Below are 15938 nucleotides of genomic sequence, written 5' to 3' on the forward strand. Positions count from 1 at the left end.
CCTTAGATATAACACAATGCCATTTGGAGATGCTATAAAATGTTCCCATTACCCTTTCAACATTTAAAGTATTTCTGGTTCAGTTACATTCAAACACAAGTCAATTCCCAATTTGCATATAACCACCGTTAAGTATTTCTGTGCAGTCTGTACTTAGTACATTGTTTGAAAAAGAAATACAACCAAAAAAACTCACACAACTGGTTTGTACGTCTGCAATTTGCATACAAGTCAAAATGTCAAATCCAGTCGGTATGTGTTTGCTGTAAAGAACGGTCTTCTCATGAGCAAATGAGTCATGGAAAATCAGATCCAACAGTGCTTAAAGCAAAATATACTTTGCCACTGTTATTATTATTATTATTATTATTATTATTTTATTTTTTTAATTAAAAAAGACGTCACCTTGAACTTTGAGAAATTATGATGGCCATTTTTTCTCTAGTTTCTGAAACATTATTGACCAAACGGTTAATTGTTTTAACACAATCATAAAGATTTATTCATTAGTTGCAGTCTGGTTATGGGAGAAAGTTTAACAAACGTTGGCCTTTAAATTCACAATACAAAGAATTGTAATTGATTGATTAATACGTTTAAATGCTATTGTTCTGAAATGGTGTTAATTTGTATGCTTTGTCCTGTGGTAGTCTAGTTAGTATTTTTGAGTTAGTCGTTGTTTTTTTCTGGTTCTTTTAAAACGTTGTGTTTTGCACTTCAGGACCATCATATACAAATGATATAAAACGCATTCTCCATTGACTGTAAATAGTCTATCTTCAAAAATAGCATGTGGCATTTACTTATTATCAATCGGTCTTTATTTATATAGTCTTTATTTATATAGTCTTTATTTATATAGTCTTTATTTATATAGCACCAAATCACAACAAAAGTCATCTCAAGGCACTTTACACAAAGAGCAGGTCTAGATCGTACTCTTTAATTTAATTTAAAGAGACCCAATGTTCCCACATGAGCAAGCACTTGGCGACAGTGGCAAGAAAAACTCTGTGCTGAATACACGTGACACAGTCAATTAGGTAAGATAAAATATTTTTGTCATCAGTCAGTCTCACAGGACACGCAGAGAGAGAGAGAGGGAGAAGGAGAGAGACAGAGAGAGAGAGACAGAGAGAGAGAGACAGAGAGAGAGAGACAGAGAGAGAAAGAGAGAGAGAGAGAGAGGGGAGAGAGAGAGAGAAGAGAGAGAGAGAGAGAGAGAGAGAGAGAGAGAGAGAGAGAGAGAGAGAGAGAGAGAGAGAGAGAGAGAGAGAGAGAGAGAGAGAGAGAGAGAGAGAGAGAGAGAGAGAGAGAGAGAGATCAGATTCCTCCACACCCAGAGTCAACACAAATCTTTGCAAGAGCTGAAGAGTCATTAATAACAAGCTTCATCTCCTGAGGGTAAGACACGTCTCATTTTTTTCTTCTTGTGTACATCTTCAGCAGGAAAATTTGAAACAGAGCTTTTTAAAAAAGAAAACACATGCTAAATTGTGAGTTTGGTCAGTCAGCAGCAAACACTGCAGACACAAAGCAAAGTTAGTGAAGTGAGCAACACTTCAACTTATCTTTTTACACTCAAATAACCCTTTAAAGGTGAACCAGTTTGACACATTGAATTTGATTTACTGGTCATGGGGAGAACTTATCTCCCAGGAAATGTTTTTACAATTCACTCAAATTAATTAGAACAAGTCTTAACCACAGTCAATGTCATAGTCAAATATATGGCATCTGCTGTGTGTAAATAATGCTCCTCTACATCCTCCCTGCTCTTTGTGGTGGTCTTTGACTGAATACTTTAACCTTTACTGTTACAAGCTCTCAATTTATACTTTTAATGTTTTACAAGCAACATTTTTAAAATGTTGTACTGTTTAATGTACTTAAGGCTTAATAATGTACATTGAATGTTTGTATTGAATGATATATACCTATGTAGTTTAAACTTCAGAGATTTGTAAACATACTGTGCTTTTTGCAATTTTTAAAAGCAAGGTTTTGCATCTGTTTTGCATGAACAACAGGAAAGTACTGCTGGTCTACTCCAATTGGTGCTTCAGAAACACATTTTTTGCATAACCTTTAACACTGCCTGAGGGAAGAACACATAACCTGAAACACTATATTCCAGAGTAATTGTTCGTCTTTCTTATCTGTGCCTCACAAGTTACCAAAAGTTCAGAAGTACTGCTTTGGATGATGTAATGAGAGCTAAATGTAGATGTGTATTTTTTTTAATTATTTTATGTGTCACATATTTTTGTTAAAGGGGATATACACTGAACAAAAATATAAACGCAACACTTTTGTTTTTGCTCCCATTTTTCATGAGCTGAACTCAAAGATCTAAAACATTGTCTATATACACAAAAAGACCTATTTCTCTCAAATATTGTTCACAAATCTGTCTAAATCTGTGTTAGTGAGCACTTATCCGTTGCCGAGATAAGATGCTGATTAGACAGCATCTCCTTCGCATAGAGTTGATCAGGTTGTTGATTGTGGCGCAGTTAACAATATCCAGCACAACTTCGCACAGCCATTGAAGAGGAGTGGACCAACATTCCACAGGCCACAATCAACAACCTGATCAACTCTATGCGAAGGAGATGGGTTAGGGTTAGGGTTAGGCAAATGGTGGTCACACCAGATACTGACACACCCCCCCCAGCATCTTGATATGCCACACCTGTGAGGTGGGATGGATTATCTCGGCAAAGGAGAAGTGCTCACTAACACAGATTTAGACAGATTTGTGAACAATATTTGAGAGAAATAGGTCTTTTGTGTATATAGACAATGTTTTAGATCTTTGAGTTCAGCTCATGAAAAATGGGAGCAAAAACAAAAGTGTTGCGTTTATATTTTTGTTCAGTGTAGTATGCATATTTCCAGGTCTATAATTACTATGAATTATCTATAGAGCTATTTGTATTATATGACTATCTTTCCACCCACCTACTTATTCCATATGTTCGATATGTTGGGAGTGACTTGGATAATTATTTAGGTCACAGTAGTTGTACTGGCACGCACAGGTACAGTATATAAAGCAGGTATATAAGACACAGGTGTTTGTGATGAATCAGAGGATTCTCTGAAGAGCAACCTTGAAGTAGAGATCTATAGATAACTAAAAGATAACTTTTTTAAGCTTTTCATGGGTGTGCGTGAAGAGCAGACATCAGTTTGTTGGCATAGTTTAATTTTAAATATTTATTTTGCTTGATATTTGCTGAGTATGTACATGTAGGTGTATGTATATGTGTGTAGATGGCATGTATGTTTGTTTGTTTATGTATAGGTAATGTATATACGTATATTTACATGTATGGTTTAAAGGTTAGGGCATCTATAAGCTTGTAGCTTCAGCCCTGACCCCAACTTTCATCCATGTGTAAATTCTGTGACAGATTAATGTGCATGTGAGTTGTTTTGTGGGTGGAGACAGCAATGTGGGTCAATGATGCCTTACTAAATCTACAAGTGATAAAAAGATATGAAAAAACCTTTGTCATATAGTCTGAAAACTGATTTTGATAGGTGTTTATTTTCTATTCCCCTGTATTCCATTTTTAAGTTTTATGATGACATATAGGGATGAGGTAAAAAGAAAAAAGTTAAAGAAATTTAAGGGGAAATGTTCCTAGCTGACTGAAGCATTGCCTACATATCACTGAGTTATAATTGAAGCATGCATGCGCAACACACTTCACCAATGGCAACTCAATGTGCTTTACATAAAACAAATATTTAACAGTAAGAATTGGAAACAAAAAACATAAAAAACATGCAATTTGAGAAATAATAATAAAACCCAAACATTAAAACATACAATAAACCAGAATAAAAATAAATAAATAAATAAGAAACAAAGTACAGAAAAATAGTAAGAGAGAGAAAATACAATACTAGAATAGAGCATTAAATATAAGGTTTTAGCAAAAAATAATGATTTGCTTTAAAAGCATTAAAAAGACATACAGTGCAAATTAAATATTAAAATGTTCACGGTTGGGGCCGATTTCAGTTTCTGCTGGTAGTTTGTTCCAGTTGTGTGCAGCATACCAGCTAAAAGCTGCTTCACCATGTTTAGTGGTAGAAGTCTCAAATCTTTTATTTAAAGCTGGAGTGTGGGATTCTGTCTCCCTCGTCTGGCAGTGAGAGTAACAAAAACACTTTAAACACAGGCTTACATCATAGGCGCAGCCTCAGTCTACTCCATCCTCCACTGTAAACATTTTACAGTGTTACGGCTCTAAATTGGTAGATAAATTGTTTTTAGGGTCACAAAACGGAAATTATTTGTTTCACTGTCAAACTTTGGTGTGAATACTCAAACTGATATTGTGACATATATGTAAAAGTGACTATAGGGAGCTTATTCAAACATGTCCAGCTGTTGATAATTTGTGTTTCTTCTCAGTGTGTAACCACATGGACACTTAATTGACAACTGGAGTCAATATTCTTGTATAACAGTACACTTGGTCAATTAACTTTGTGATGGTTTTGATACTGTGTCTTTTCCAGCTGTCTGAATGACCTCATCCAACATGCTCCGCTTCCTACTCTACATGACTGCGGTCGTCCATTTTACCACCTGTGCTGATCTGCCAGCGTGCCAAGGAGACAACAAGTAAATATGTCTGCTGTATATTAGATGATATTATTATGTGAAACGGTTTAGGTAACTGATGTAAGTGAAATATTATCATATCATTATATATCTGTTGCTCCCCATCTACCCCAGGTGCTTCGTGTGCACTGTGACGGGCCCCACTGTCATTGATATCAACGGCCAAGTTAACTCTGTCCAGGACCGTTGTGCGTACACTCTGATGAAGACAACATCAATCCCTGGTTTAAAAGTACACGTGACCTTCCAGGAACGACGCCGTAAAGATGTTAGCTTTTTGGACAGTGTGATCCTGCAACTGGAGGATGCAGGTGTCAATATTAAGCTGGAACAAGGCGGGAGGGTTATGGTAAGATGGTGCCACAGTTGTAACATGTCAATACAACATAATATAACATAAGTTCTTGTGCTGAACCACAAAGGATTGTTGGGAGGGTTGTTCTGTTTTTAACGCCAATGAAAACAGGTCAATAATTAGGTGGACTGTATATAGGTTAATATCTGGTCTCTGCCTGACGTGCACCTCCAAAAAATCCTAACTACGCGTAACAGCAAGGGCTTTTTCTGTTTTTTTTCTACAGACCACCTCCGCAAATGTCTTTTCTGTCGCCTGCGCCTCAACATTTGCAATAAAATCATTTGTTCTTCAATATCAATGAGCTCCAACTCCAAACACCTACCTCGGTTGCCATTGTCTACTGTGACCGGAAGATAAACAAGGATACAGATACCACACACACACACACACACACACACACACACGCACACCCCCTAGCGGCATGGCAGTGAATTGCAGAGCAACGCGTTCCGTCGACGCAGAACTTCGAAAGGTCAACGACGCTGTCGTTCCGACGCAGAAGCATAAATCAGGCTTTAGCCAGAAAATTTGAACGAGTACAGCCTCCAAGTCCCTCCTTCTTCTTCTCTACTGTGCTGCAGTCATGCCTTCAAAGCCCCTCCCAACAGAGGAACCTGCCGTGCATGCTCGTCCCCACAGTTAGAGAGGAAACCTGTTTGACCAGTGAGAGCACGCGCTGCACGGGGAAGGGGGGGCTGCCAGCAGCGTGTACAGCGTCATTGATACTCCTCCGGGATCTGATTGGTTGTTTTACCCGGGAGCGAATGGATTCTTGCAAATCATTTTACAACCACTGGGTGGACCCAGAGACAGTGAATTATGTCACATCTTATCTGTATCTTATTCTACTGTCAGATTATAATGACAATTTTAGCATATATAACACAAAAATAGTTACAGACTGCAGCTTTAAAGACAGTACTTAAATGAAAACCATAGAACCTAAAAAGACAACCAGCATTGACTGTGAGACCAGTGTAAAGCTTAATCTTAATCAACTTGCGTACCTTTTGGCTATGATGGGGTTTGAACTTTAGACCTATTGAGAGGCAGCTTTTTTAAACAGCAGTGATGTTATACATCTGCAGTATTTGTTAAACAGTTAGTTAAACACCATACACTTGTGTGACCTGCTTATGAAAGAACAAAGTTGTGCCAAACCAACCAACTGTCTTGATAACTGTATTAGTACAGTGCATTATCAAGAGCTGATCTTTGTTAAAAACAGGGACATTGGTCTAGTGATGACCGAACCGGCACCTAAAGGCCTGGACACACCAGAAAGTGACACAGGGAATTGATCTATTAATTATTACAAAAGACTGGTGTTAGACGTTGAGGTAGTGACTTGCAGGGCTAGTTGCCTGCTGTAATTGTTGAGCAAACATGCTAACATACTTTAATTTTCTGCTGCTAATAACTCACAATGCTCTCTGAAGTGGACAATAGGTTAACATAGTTTCTTCAAAAGATTTGTACTGCTGCACTTTTGGTCAATGGCACCATTGTGTCAAAGTTCACCAAAATTTAACTTGACCCTGAAGATTTGTGTGTCTGCATTTTAAATGCTTATGGCTTCAGCCTGAAGCCAAGGTGGAGGTACATTAAAGGCTACAACTGACTCCCATTTAAAAAGCATCAACTTCTCTCTTGAAAAATATTAAGTCAGAATGTTTTTTTCATTTTGGTCTTAGATGCTAAATTCAAGCCCTCTAAGAAGTGTGCAGGTGGTCATTTTGGAAACTATTGCTTTGTTAAGAAGATTTGACTCATAGTGGCTTTGATATCTGTCGTTTGTGGTTTGATTGACAGTTGGCTCATCTGTTGCTCTCCTCGAATTTGTGACTCTCACTGAGTTGGACTATAGTTTTATTGTCTCGTGTTGTATTACACTAAGTTTAATTTTACTTGATTATGATACCGATTACGATTACGGCATTGTTAGCACAATTTATCTATAGTAGCTAAAGTTAGGCCAAGTGTATAGTAAGCTAGCGTTTGCTTCGTCTAAGGTAGCTGATCTTGTTTCCAGAGCGTTAAAGGCAACACCCCCAAGACTCCTTATGATCCTTAAGGCGCTGACAATAAGTTATGGGCTTCAAACCAACACCAATGCAATGCATGATTGATGTCACAACTCACTCATCCTTCTTTAAATACAGTCAGTGTGAAATACTTCAAACATGACACCCAGGAAAACTGATCGGCATAAGCACACGTTTTCCCAAGGAGAAGTCCAGTTTAGCCAAACTTACTGTATGTGGGCTTGTAAGGCAGCAGGTGTAGTTGAATAATTTAAACTATCAATCATAACTCCCTATTATTCCTTTGCTGTTGTGCAGCTGGGCGATAAGGAGAAGACGCTCACCACCACGGCTCAGACGGTTCACGGTGTTGCACTCTCCAAAGACGCAGCTGGAGTGACGGCCAAGATGTCCAAGGGGAACTACATGATGACCGTCTTCTTTGATGGTTCCACTGCACAGATACACATTAAAGGTACAGAGAGTCAAATCCTTGAGTGGTTCATGAAGGAACAGACTGTGTGAGAAAATATGTTTTAAATACAGCATTGAACAATTTAAAGAAATTGTTCAACATTTTGGGAAAAACAGTAATTTGCTTTAAAGGTCCAGTGTGTAAGATTTAGTGGCATCTAGCAGATTATCATTATGGGTGTAGTTTGTTGTGTTACATTTTGTTTGATGACAAATTAAATTAAAAAACAGCATGAAGTGTGTTAGTAAGCTGCTTTTCCACAATGAGCCTCCAGAACAGATTCAGTGCTGCTTGACATGGACTCTCCACCTCCGTAGACTCTTTGCTTGAAGGGACGAACATCAATCCTCCAGAATACTACATCAGTTTGTGTTTTGATGATGGTGGTGAAGAACAATAACTTGTCAGTCCAAATTCTTCCATTGTAGAGTTGTTGTTTTCTTAAATGTTGCCTAATATGCTGGTGCTGAGGCATGCACCAGGTCCGTGCACCAGCCGCAATGACATAATTGTGGTCGTTTTTGTGCCACATGCAAGTGTGAAGACCAGTGTGTCAACAAATGGAGCATTTTGTCTCCTCAGGGACTGATGTTATTCATTCATGTTTAAAATTTACTAGACTTAACTCTTTATATCAAACTTGATATTTTTATATTCACCTGCTTCATTCACGTTTAAAATTTAGTCTCTCCACCACCATCATCAAAACACCACAGAGTTTCTTTTGGAGGAATGAGGTTCATCCCTCCAGTAGAGGTCTACTGACTTGGAGAATCTGTGACAATAACCTTTGAAGGTGTTGTGAAACTTAAGTGCTCTCTGTGGAAGAACAACATCTTACCAAAGCAGAGTTTTATGTTAATTTTTCTTTCGTTTCCGTTCTTTTCATCTGTGTTTCATTAGGTTGAGATCTGGCAACTGCACAGCCTGTGGCGATTCACATAATTTTCATACTCATTTACCATTCAGTGAGCTGTTTCTGTCCTGAATCTGCATTTGTTTTCCTGACTCATTTATTCAGGCTTTCTTTTTAATTTATCCCAACTTCTCAGCCTATCAGACATGTTAAAGCTTTATTTACCTTTACAAAAATTGACTGAGCTGTCTGGTCCGATCTAAATCTACATGTGTTGGTCACTTACAGGTTAGAGGCTTACATGCCTCACCTGATATCACTAATCAATCACTCATTTTATCTTTCTCCAAAGGGTAATTGGTTGCAGTTAATAGAGAAACCGCAACACAATATAAAAACACAATACAAATACAAATTATAAATGGTTAAAAGTGAATACAACAAATTGGTGAAGAAATGGACCAAATGGTTATACAGTTTGATTTGATAGAAAAGGCTTTGCTCTTTCAATGAGCGCTCAAATAATCTACAGTAATTGCATTAGATTGCATAGGTGTTCCTAATAAAGTGTTCAGTCTGTATATATATGTATTGTAGAATTAACATTGTTTGCTGTGCCTCAACTGCCTCACTCAAGAGACGAGCCAATGTTACTGTAATGCAATTTTATAAAGGCAGCAAACAGCCAATTTAATCATTTGTGGTGTAAAATCCAAATTGCTTCCACACATTACTTTTGGTGTTTTGGTGGTATGATTATCTGTTCAGCATGGCTTGTTAGGTAGCCGCTCCACACTGGTGTGTGAGTTTTATATTCATACAGATCTTTGTTACAGACAGTGTGCAAAAAGCTGCAAAAGAGAAGGAAGGTGGTTTGATAAGAGACAGATACTACCAGACTTATTGATTTCTCCTCTATTATATCTTCAAAAGTGACTGTTGTGATTAATCCACTGACAACTGCTTTCCTTTGTGATGCCAGTTTATTGATCTGACTCTTCTCTGCTCGCTCTCTCTTGAAACTGGCCAGCACCAAAAGCAAGTCCTCCCACTGTGGAGGGTTTGTGCGGAAACTCCAAAAAGTTCAGTGAAGAGAAGGCGTCTGACTACAGTCCCAAAGAGTAAGACCTTTATCGTAACATGAATGTCCTGTTGACTGCTGGTTGATGAATTTCAGTAACTTTGGGATTCTTGTACAGAGCAGTTGGGTGTTTACATGCTCTGGGTGTTGGTTTATGGTCTTGACCCTCTGCTGTTTTCACCCTCTAGCTGTGAGACGAAACACACGGACACCTCTAATAGTGGGATCGACTGCACCAAAATGACTCAACGGTAAGCAGAGAATCAACTGAACACAAATAAAACAATAATTTGACCCACAAAGTTTCCTGATGTGAGCGGGATGCAGGTGAAAGCTAAACACACCTAAATTCAGATAAAAATACTCATACTCATTATTCCATCTCCCACTTTCCCTCTCTGCGTCACTGAAATAGCTGTAATATCCTGAAGGATGCGCCCTTCTCCCAGTGCAAGAGTTACGCAGACCCACAGCCGTACATAACTGCCTGCAGCAGCACTTTATGCAAATATCCTGCAGTGGACGGCTTCAAGTGTCAGTTTCTGGAGGCCTACGCCAGAGTCTGCAGCCTGTACAACGACGATATACTGAAAGGCTGGAGAGCAAAAGTTGAATGCTGTAAGACTGTTGTTCAATGCACTGGAAAAACTCACTACACAATACAACCCTACTGAAACAAGACCTCAGCAAAAACAGGATTTTATGTTATCAAGAAATGCTTCCAGATTGAATCAATTGTTTTAGGGAGCCCTTAGCAGTGTATTTGCATGGGAGCATGGGAGGTTTTTGGCCACTGGAGTCGTTGCTCTTGTGAACATTTGAGTTTGTACCCTGAGATTTGACCAAAAACATCAAGATAAAGAGGATACTTGATTTAAAATGTACAAAAGCAAATCATCAGCATACAGTGACACATCTGAGTTTTTCCTAATCACAAGATAATCACGAAGTAATGAGGAACGACGTAGTAACAACTAATCCATAAGGGTGCAGAAAGAGAATAACAAGAGAATAACTTATCAGAGAGAGGAAAAATCCTCGTCAAGGGTCAAACGTCTTTTTATGAAGCGCATCAGTTCATCAGGAAGACCTCCGTAATTCAACTACTTACCTTATGGAAAAGAGCTGCAGGGCATATGGACCAAAATCGATGACATTTCTTTTTGTGTCCATGTTGTTTAGTCAAATTTAAAGGGGTTAAAATTGAAAAAAAATGTATGAATACTTTGCGCACATTCTTTTTCTGTGGACCCAGCATAACATTTCTGCTTTCTATCCATTTTGAGAGAATATGTTAGAGGATTATGTCAAATATGTCTAAGTAGGGTAACCATAAAAACTTTGCACCAAATAATTAAACTTAAATTCTCAATAAAACACTATCTCAGCTAGTTTGGCATGATCTTACATTATAACTTTTTATATAAAATAAAGGTAATGGAATGCAATTGTTCTAAATATTACATTTAATCTGGGGAATCATGTAAATCAGGAACCATTAAAAAAATTAAACTATGTAATTATTTGTATAAGTCCACTTAAATACACTGTAGGTGGATAAAATATTTAATATTCATCATTCTTTTGTGGTTACACCATTTTACATTTTCAGGAGCATTCAGTCTTACTTTTGGTTAAAAAATGGTGCAAATATAATTTAAAAAGACATAAAACAAACAAAAATACAAAACATACATTTTAACAAACCTGATGCTGCTTTTAAGGTTATTTTTGAATTGCTCATCTTGCCAACCCCTATTTATCACTGCACCCTGGAAGAGTAGAGCTGAAAACAGGATTCAGGTTTCTGGATTATAAACATGACATCACGCAAGTTTTGAGTACACAAATGAAACACTAAGGATATTTATACTGATTTCTGAGCAAAAAATGATTTTAATTTCAAGACGAGGCACATTTATTTGTACAGCACATTCAAACAACAAGGCAATTCAAAGTGCTTTACATAAAATATAAAATGTATTAAGAAAGAATATAAAAGCAACACATGGCAAAATGAAAAAAAACAACAATTAGACAGAATTAAACTTGTTAAAATGGAAATTAAATTAAGCTAAAATACAGTAAGACATAAAAACAGGAGAATAAAAAAAAAATATTAACCCTGATTTTCCTTCAGCCTGTAACATCTCTCTCTTTGTCTCTCTGTGTAGCTACTAACTTTCAGGCCCTCTGTCTGGATCGGTTCTGCAGTACTAATGAGTTCTGCGGTGACAGCCTGACAGGTGGAACCCGTTGCCATTGCCGGGCCATATTTGCCTCCACATACGAAAACACTTTAGGTAAGACAGCTTTAACACAACAAAGTGTCCTGCTGCTTGTTGCATGAGCTGAACTCAAGTTTGAGTGTAAAAGCCAACATCCTAAAAATAATCTGCTATATTTGAACTAGTAAGCTTCTCACTAAACTAGCTAACTTGTTCAATTGCACTTTAGCTACTAACACTACAACTTAACAAAGTCAATTAATCAAAACCTTCTTTCACCTACTGCATCATTCTAATACAATAGGAGAGAAAAAAGCCCTTGAGATTACAGTGACAGACATTATCAGGCCTACAATAGACTGTTTAATTAAAAAGGAGAAAGAGATAACAGGTACAATAGCCTGTATGTGACATGGGATAAAATAACCCACTTACATGTTTGTTTTACTTTCACTTGTGTATGTTCAGGTGAGAAAAAGTGTGATGGGAGCTCTGTGTCGGTTTCTCTGGTTGGTTGTCTCCTTGAGGACAAAGGCATCAAATACTCTGACTTACACCTCTTTGACAGCACCTGCAAAGGTGAGATGAACAGCAAGACCCACATGGTGACCATGAACTTTGACACCAAAACCAAACCCTGTGGGACGATGGTCAGGGTAGGTGTCTCTCCTCTACTTTATTGACTTAACAATCGGCTTGATCTCCTTTGTTAGTGTTTAATAATTCTATTGTTGCAGCTCTGACTTGGACCACCTGGGTTTCTTTTAATGCTGCTAATCTGTGAATGTCTAAAAAATGTCTGTCTACCTGTGACCCTGCAGCTTGACGCAGATGGCAACATGATCGACAGGAATGGCGTCATCGTGGAGACCACCAGAGAGGAAGTGATGGACCTTACTTGCCCCTTTGTTATACCAAATATAGACATCGATTTCTCATTAGACATCAAAATCACGAGTGGCAGCAGCGCGGGGTGGGTTCTTCTGCAGGGTTTTAACAGTTTTTCTTCCTTCTCCAAATTCAAAGTCCTTCCTCTAATTCTCTCCTAATAAAAATCATACTGATGCAGAACACATACACATTACAAGTAAGAATACAATTCTTTGTTATATCCTGCTGTGCGATTGATCTAAACTTTTGAATCCACATGTGAAAATTGTTCTCCAGCTACCTACCCCATCCTGTTTTAACCCTTTGATTTTATCATTGTCAACTGTATGAACTTAAAATCATCATCAATTTGCAATTAATGTAAGAATAGATGTTTAGAGATCTGTGTGTGTGTTCATTTTTCCAGCGGTGAGGTCAAGTATACAATTGACTCTGGACCTTGGAAGTACACTCTGACCATGAAGGCCTATACGGATGCTGCCCGTACACAGTCTGTGACCTCGGACACCATACTCAAACTGAACCAGAAGATCTGGTTTGCAATGGTGGCAGATGGGTTGGATAGTAAATTGGTTGCGTTGGTAACGCAGTCCTGCTACGCAACCAACGTACCAGAAGCCAGCGGCACTCTGAGATATGAACTCATCACGAATGGGTGAGAGACACAGTTAACCCAGTTTTAGCTGAGAGGCTTTCAGTGGGAAAGAAATATGAGTTATATTGAGTTATATAACAAAATATAAAGGACATTTATGATGGATTTCCAAAGCAAACTTTAGGATTTTTATACATTTTAGTAGACCTGTTACAATAATAATGTTATCGACTTATTGTACAATAACGTAATTATCAATATATCGTCCAACAAAAGTAGTTATTGTGCCAGGTCAACATTTCAGAAAAACACAAATGTTCTTCAGCTGGTGACGTTTGTTTTCCTGTTTCTGATCAGCTGTTCAAACAAAGCTGACAAAACTGTGCAAGTGGAGAATAATGGAGAGGGAACATCCAATTACTTCTCCTTTAACATATTCCGGTTCTCTGGGAAAAGCAAAGAGGTCTACCTGCACTGCCAGATGAACCTGTGTGTCAAAGAGGGCAATACCTGCGCTCCGGTATGATTGCAAAAAAATACTCACTCAACACAAATACACAAATCCATTCAAGCTTCCCTTCATCCTACATACTGTTAAACCAGAATTTTACTTTTCAGACCTGTCAGATTGGTGCTATGCTTTTAATAATGTGTCACTAAATGGTACAATAAATGGCAAAAAAAAAACTGTGCAGACAAGTACGTTAGCAGCCAAGAATTATAGTAAAATACATGCTTCCAATCTGGTAACTTACTGCATGTCTACAGCCTGGCTTGTTTTTTAACACCAAACTGAGAAAGCCTTTCTTTATATATCTAGCTAGGGTCCCAAACCAGAAAAAAACAGACCCAGACCAAAAGTAAACTATTGTATGCGAACAGGAATGATTAACCAACATTGCTATCCATACAGTCACATCACTTGTGTGGCTAAATGCCTGAACATGTGGTTTCCTGTTATCCTACATGGTTAAGGCACATACCACATAACTGCAATGTCCATGGTTTCATTCTGGCCACAGGACCTTTGTTGTGTGCCTTACCCGTGTCTCTTTCCCCTTGTTTCCCATCTCTCTCTACACTGTAAAATAAAGGCAAAACAACCCCCCCCCCCAAAAAAAAATAAAAAATAAAAACATGAAAATTGTCAGATGTAAGGACATTAGCACAAGTTCAATATATTCTGTCAGCAGTTTTAATCTTGATCAGCATTGGATCTTAAACATGGAGTGTCTGAACCCTAAATTTTTCTCTTTCTCTTTTTAACTTTAACCAGAACTGCAGTTCAGGTTCTAGGAGACGCAGATCTTCCATGCATAAATATGTGGATGAAAAACCAGCCGTCCTCCTCATGAGCTGGACTTCTTAGGTAAGACACATATTTTCAACATATTCTCTCCAACTTGTATCATTATTGACAGGCTTTGCCACTCATGATCACATAAATATTTGTTTGACCATCTCATTAATCATGAGATCAATCAAAATGTTGCCTTTCCAAATCTACTATTTAACTCACAGTCGTTGAGCTCGAGCAGAAGTTTTCCTGCTGTAATAACTTTCACGAGTTGTCTTCGCAGGTCGTTTCCACGGAGACTCGGACCGAACGACAAGCAGTAGATCTCTGCAGTGATTCCTGATCAAGAATCTGGATACCTGAATCCCTTTTCTAAACGACATTTCCTGAAAAGATTAGCTTTAGCAATGATTGCTCTGAAACGTACAGTAATAACTAAACAATAGAGGCAAAAACCCTCAAACTGTCTAAATGAGACTATCAGCCAAATCCATAAAATGTGAACATTACAACCAGAGCATGTTAGTATGGATATTTTGTCATCAACATACCTGAGCAAATCTTTGACTGAGTGTCTTTGAGCAGAATGTGATTAACACATTATACAAACCAAACAGGCCAAAAACAGAAAAGAGTCTTAATAGAACAGTTTCAGCAGGTTGGGGAAGTATCACATCTTTATAAACTATCTCCACGATGTTGCACAGTTTTGTCATAATTATTGTAGCCCAACATTATTTTTGTTTACTGTAGCTTCTCTGCTAACTGCAAACAAGTATCTAATTGGAGTTTTTCAGAAATATTTTAAAGATTGGACAAAAAGTTGAGGTTCATGAAAGATTTGGTTGAATTTGCATTAATTCCATTGATTACAAGATCGGGATTTCCTGCAGGGACTAATACTGCAACTTAATACTTTATACTTTTTCCACTCTACTACTGCTAACATGGTGAAGGGAAGTATAACAGGACACTTCAATCATAACTACATTGTTGCACCTACACTGTATTTGCAGTCCAACCTAAACTATATATAAAACACATTAAGGAATAATTTAAAAAGTTCGAAATTTGGATACATTTGAAGTATTTGCTTTTTGTGCAAGAATGAGATGAGAAAAATTATTCAGTAAGGGATATGACCTGATATATCGTCTTCCTCTGTGCTGTAGAGCTCAGTTGTTGTTCAAAAAAACATCAAAGAGCCACTGTCGTCCTTGGTGATATGTTTCTAAGCTCCAACTTTTTGACTTTGTGCTGAATTTCTTTGAGAAATTAACAATGTACAGTTTCATACACTTGCACAGAAATACTCTGGACAACAAGGCTCAGAGGAATAAGATATATCAGGCTTTAGATACACACACACAACACTTGATAGTAGGATCAGTTCATTGTTGGTTTGGATCTGCTCTTAAGATTTGAAGAGAAATATAGAAAATCACCAGCTTCATCCTTCAATCCTTTAAAACACAGAGCTGGAGTCAG

At 37.8% G+C, this 15938-nt stretch overlaps 1 protein-coding gene across 1 annotated transcript; it reads left to right on the forward strand.

Annotated features, from left to right (window-relative positions):
- Positions 1–4562: 4562 nt before the first annotated feature.
- LOC134006582 (alpha-tectorin-like) lies at positions 4563–14522 on the forward strand. The gene is made up of 12 exons (XM_062445500.1): positions 4563–4645; positions 4760–4994; positions 7346–7502; positions 9389–9479; positions 9628–9690; positions 9855–10057; positions 11614–11750; positions 12141–12323; positions 12489–12640; positions 12965–13213; positions 13511–13673; positions 14430–14522. The coding sequence occupies exons 1-12, from the start codon at positions 4563–4565 to the stop codon at positions 14520–14522; spliced, it is 1809 nt and encodes a 602-aa protein (XP_062301484.1).
- The last annotated feature ends 1416 nt before the right edge of the window (positions 14523–15938 follow it).

This window comes from Scomber scombrus, chromosome 3 (assembly GCF_963691925.1).
Source record: "Scomber scombrus chromosome 3, fScoSco1.1, whole genome shotgun sequence".
Lineage (NCBI taxonomy): Eukaryota > Metazoa > Chordata > Actinopteri > Scombriformes > Scombridae > Scomber > Scomber scombrus.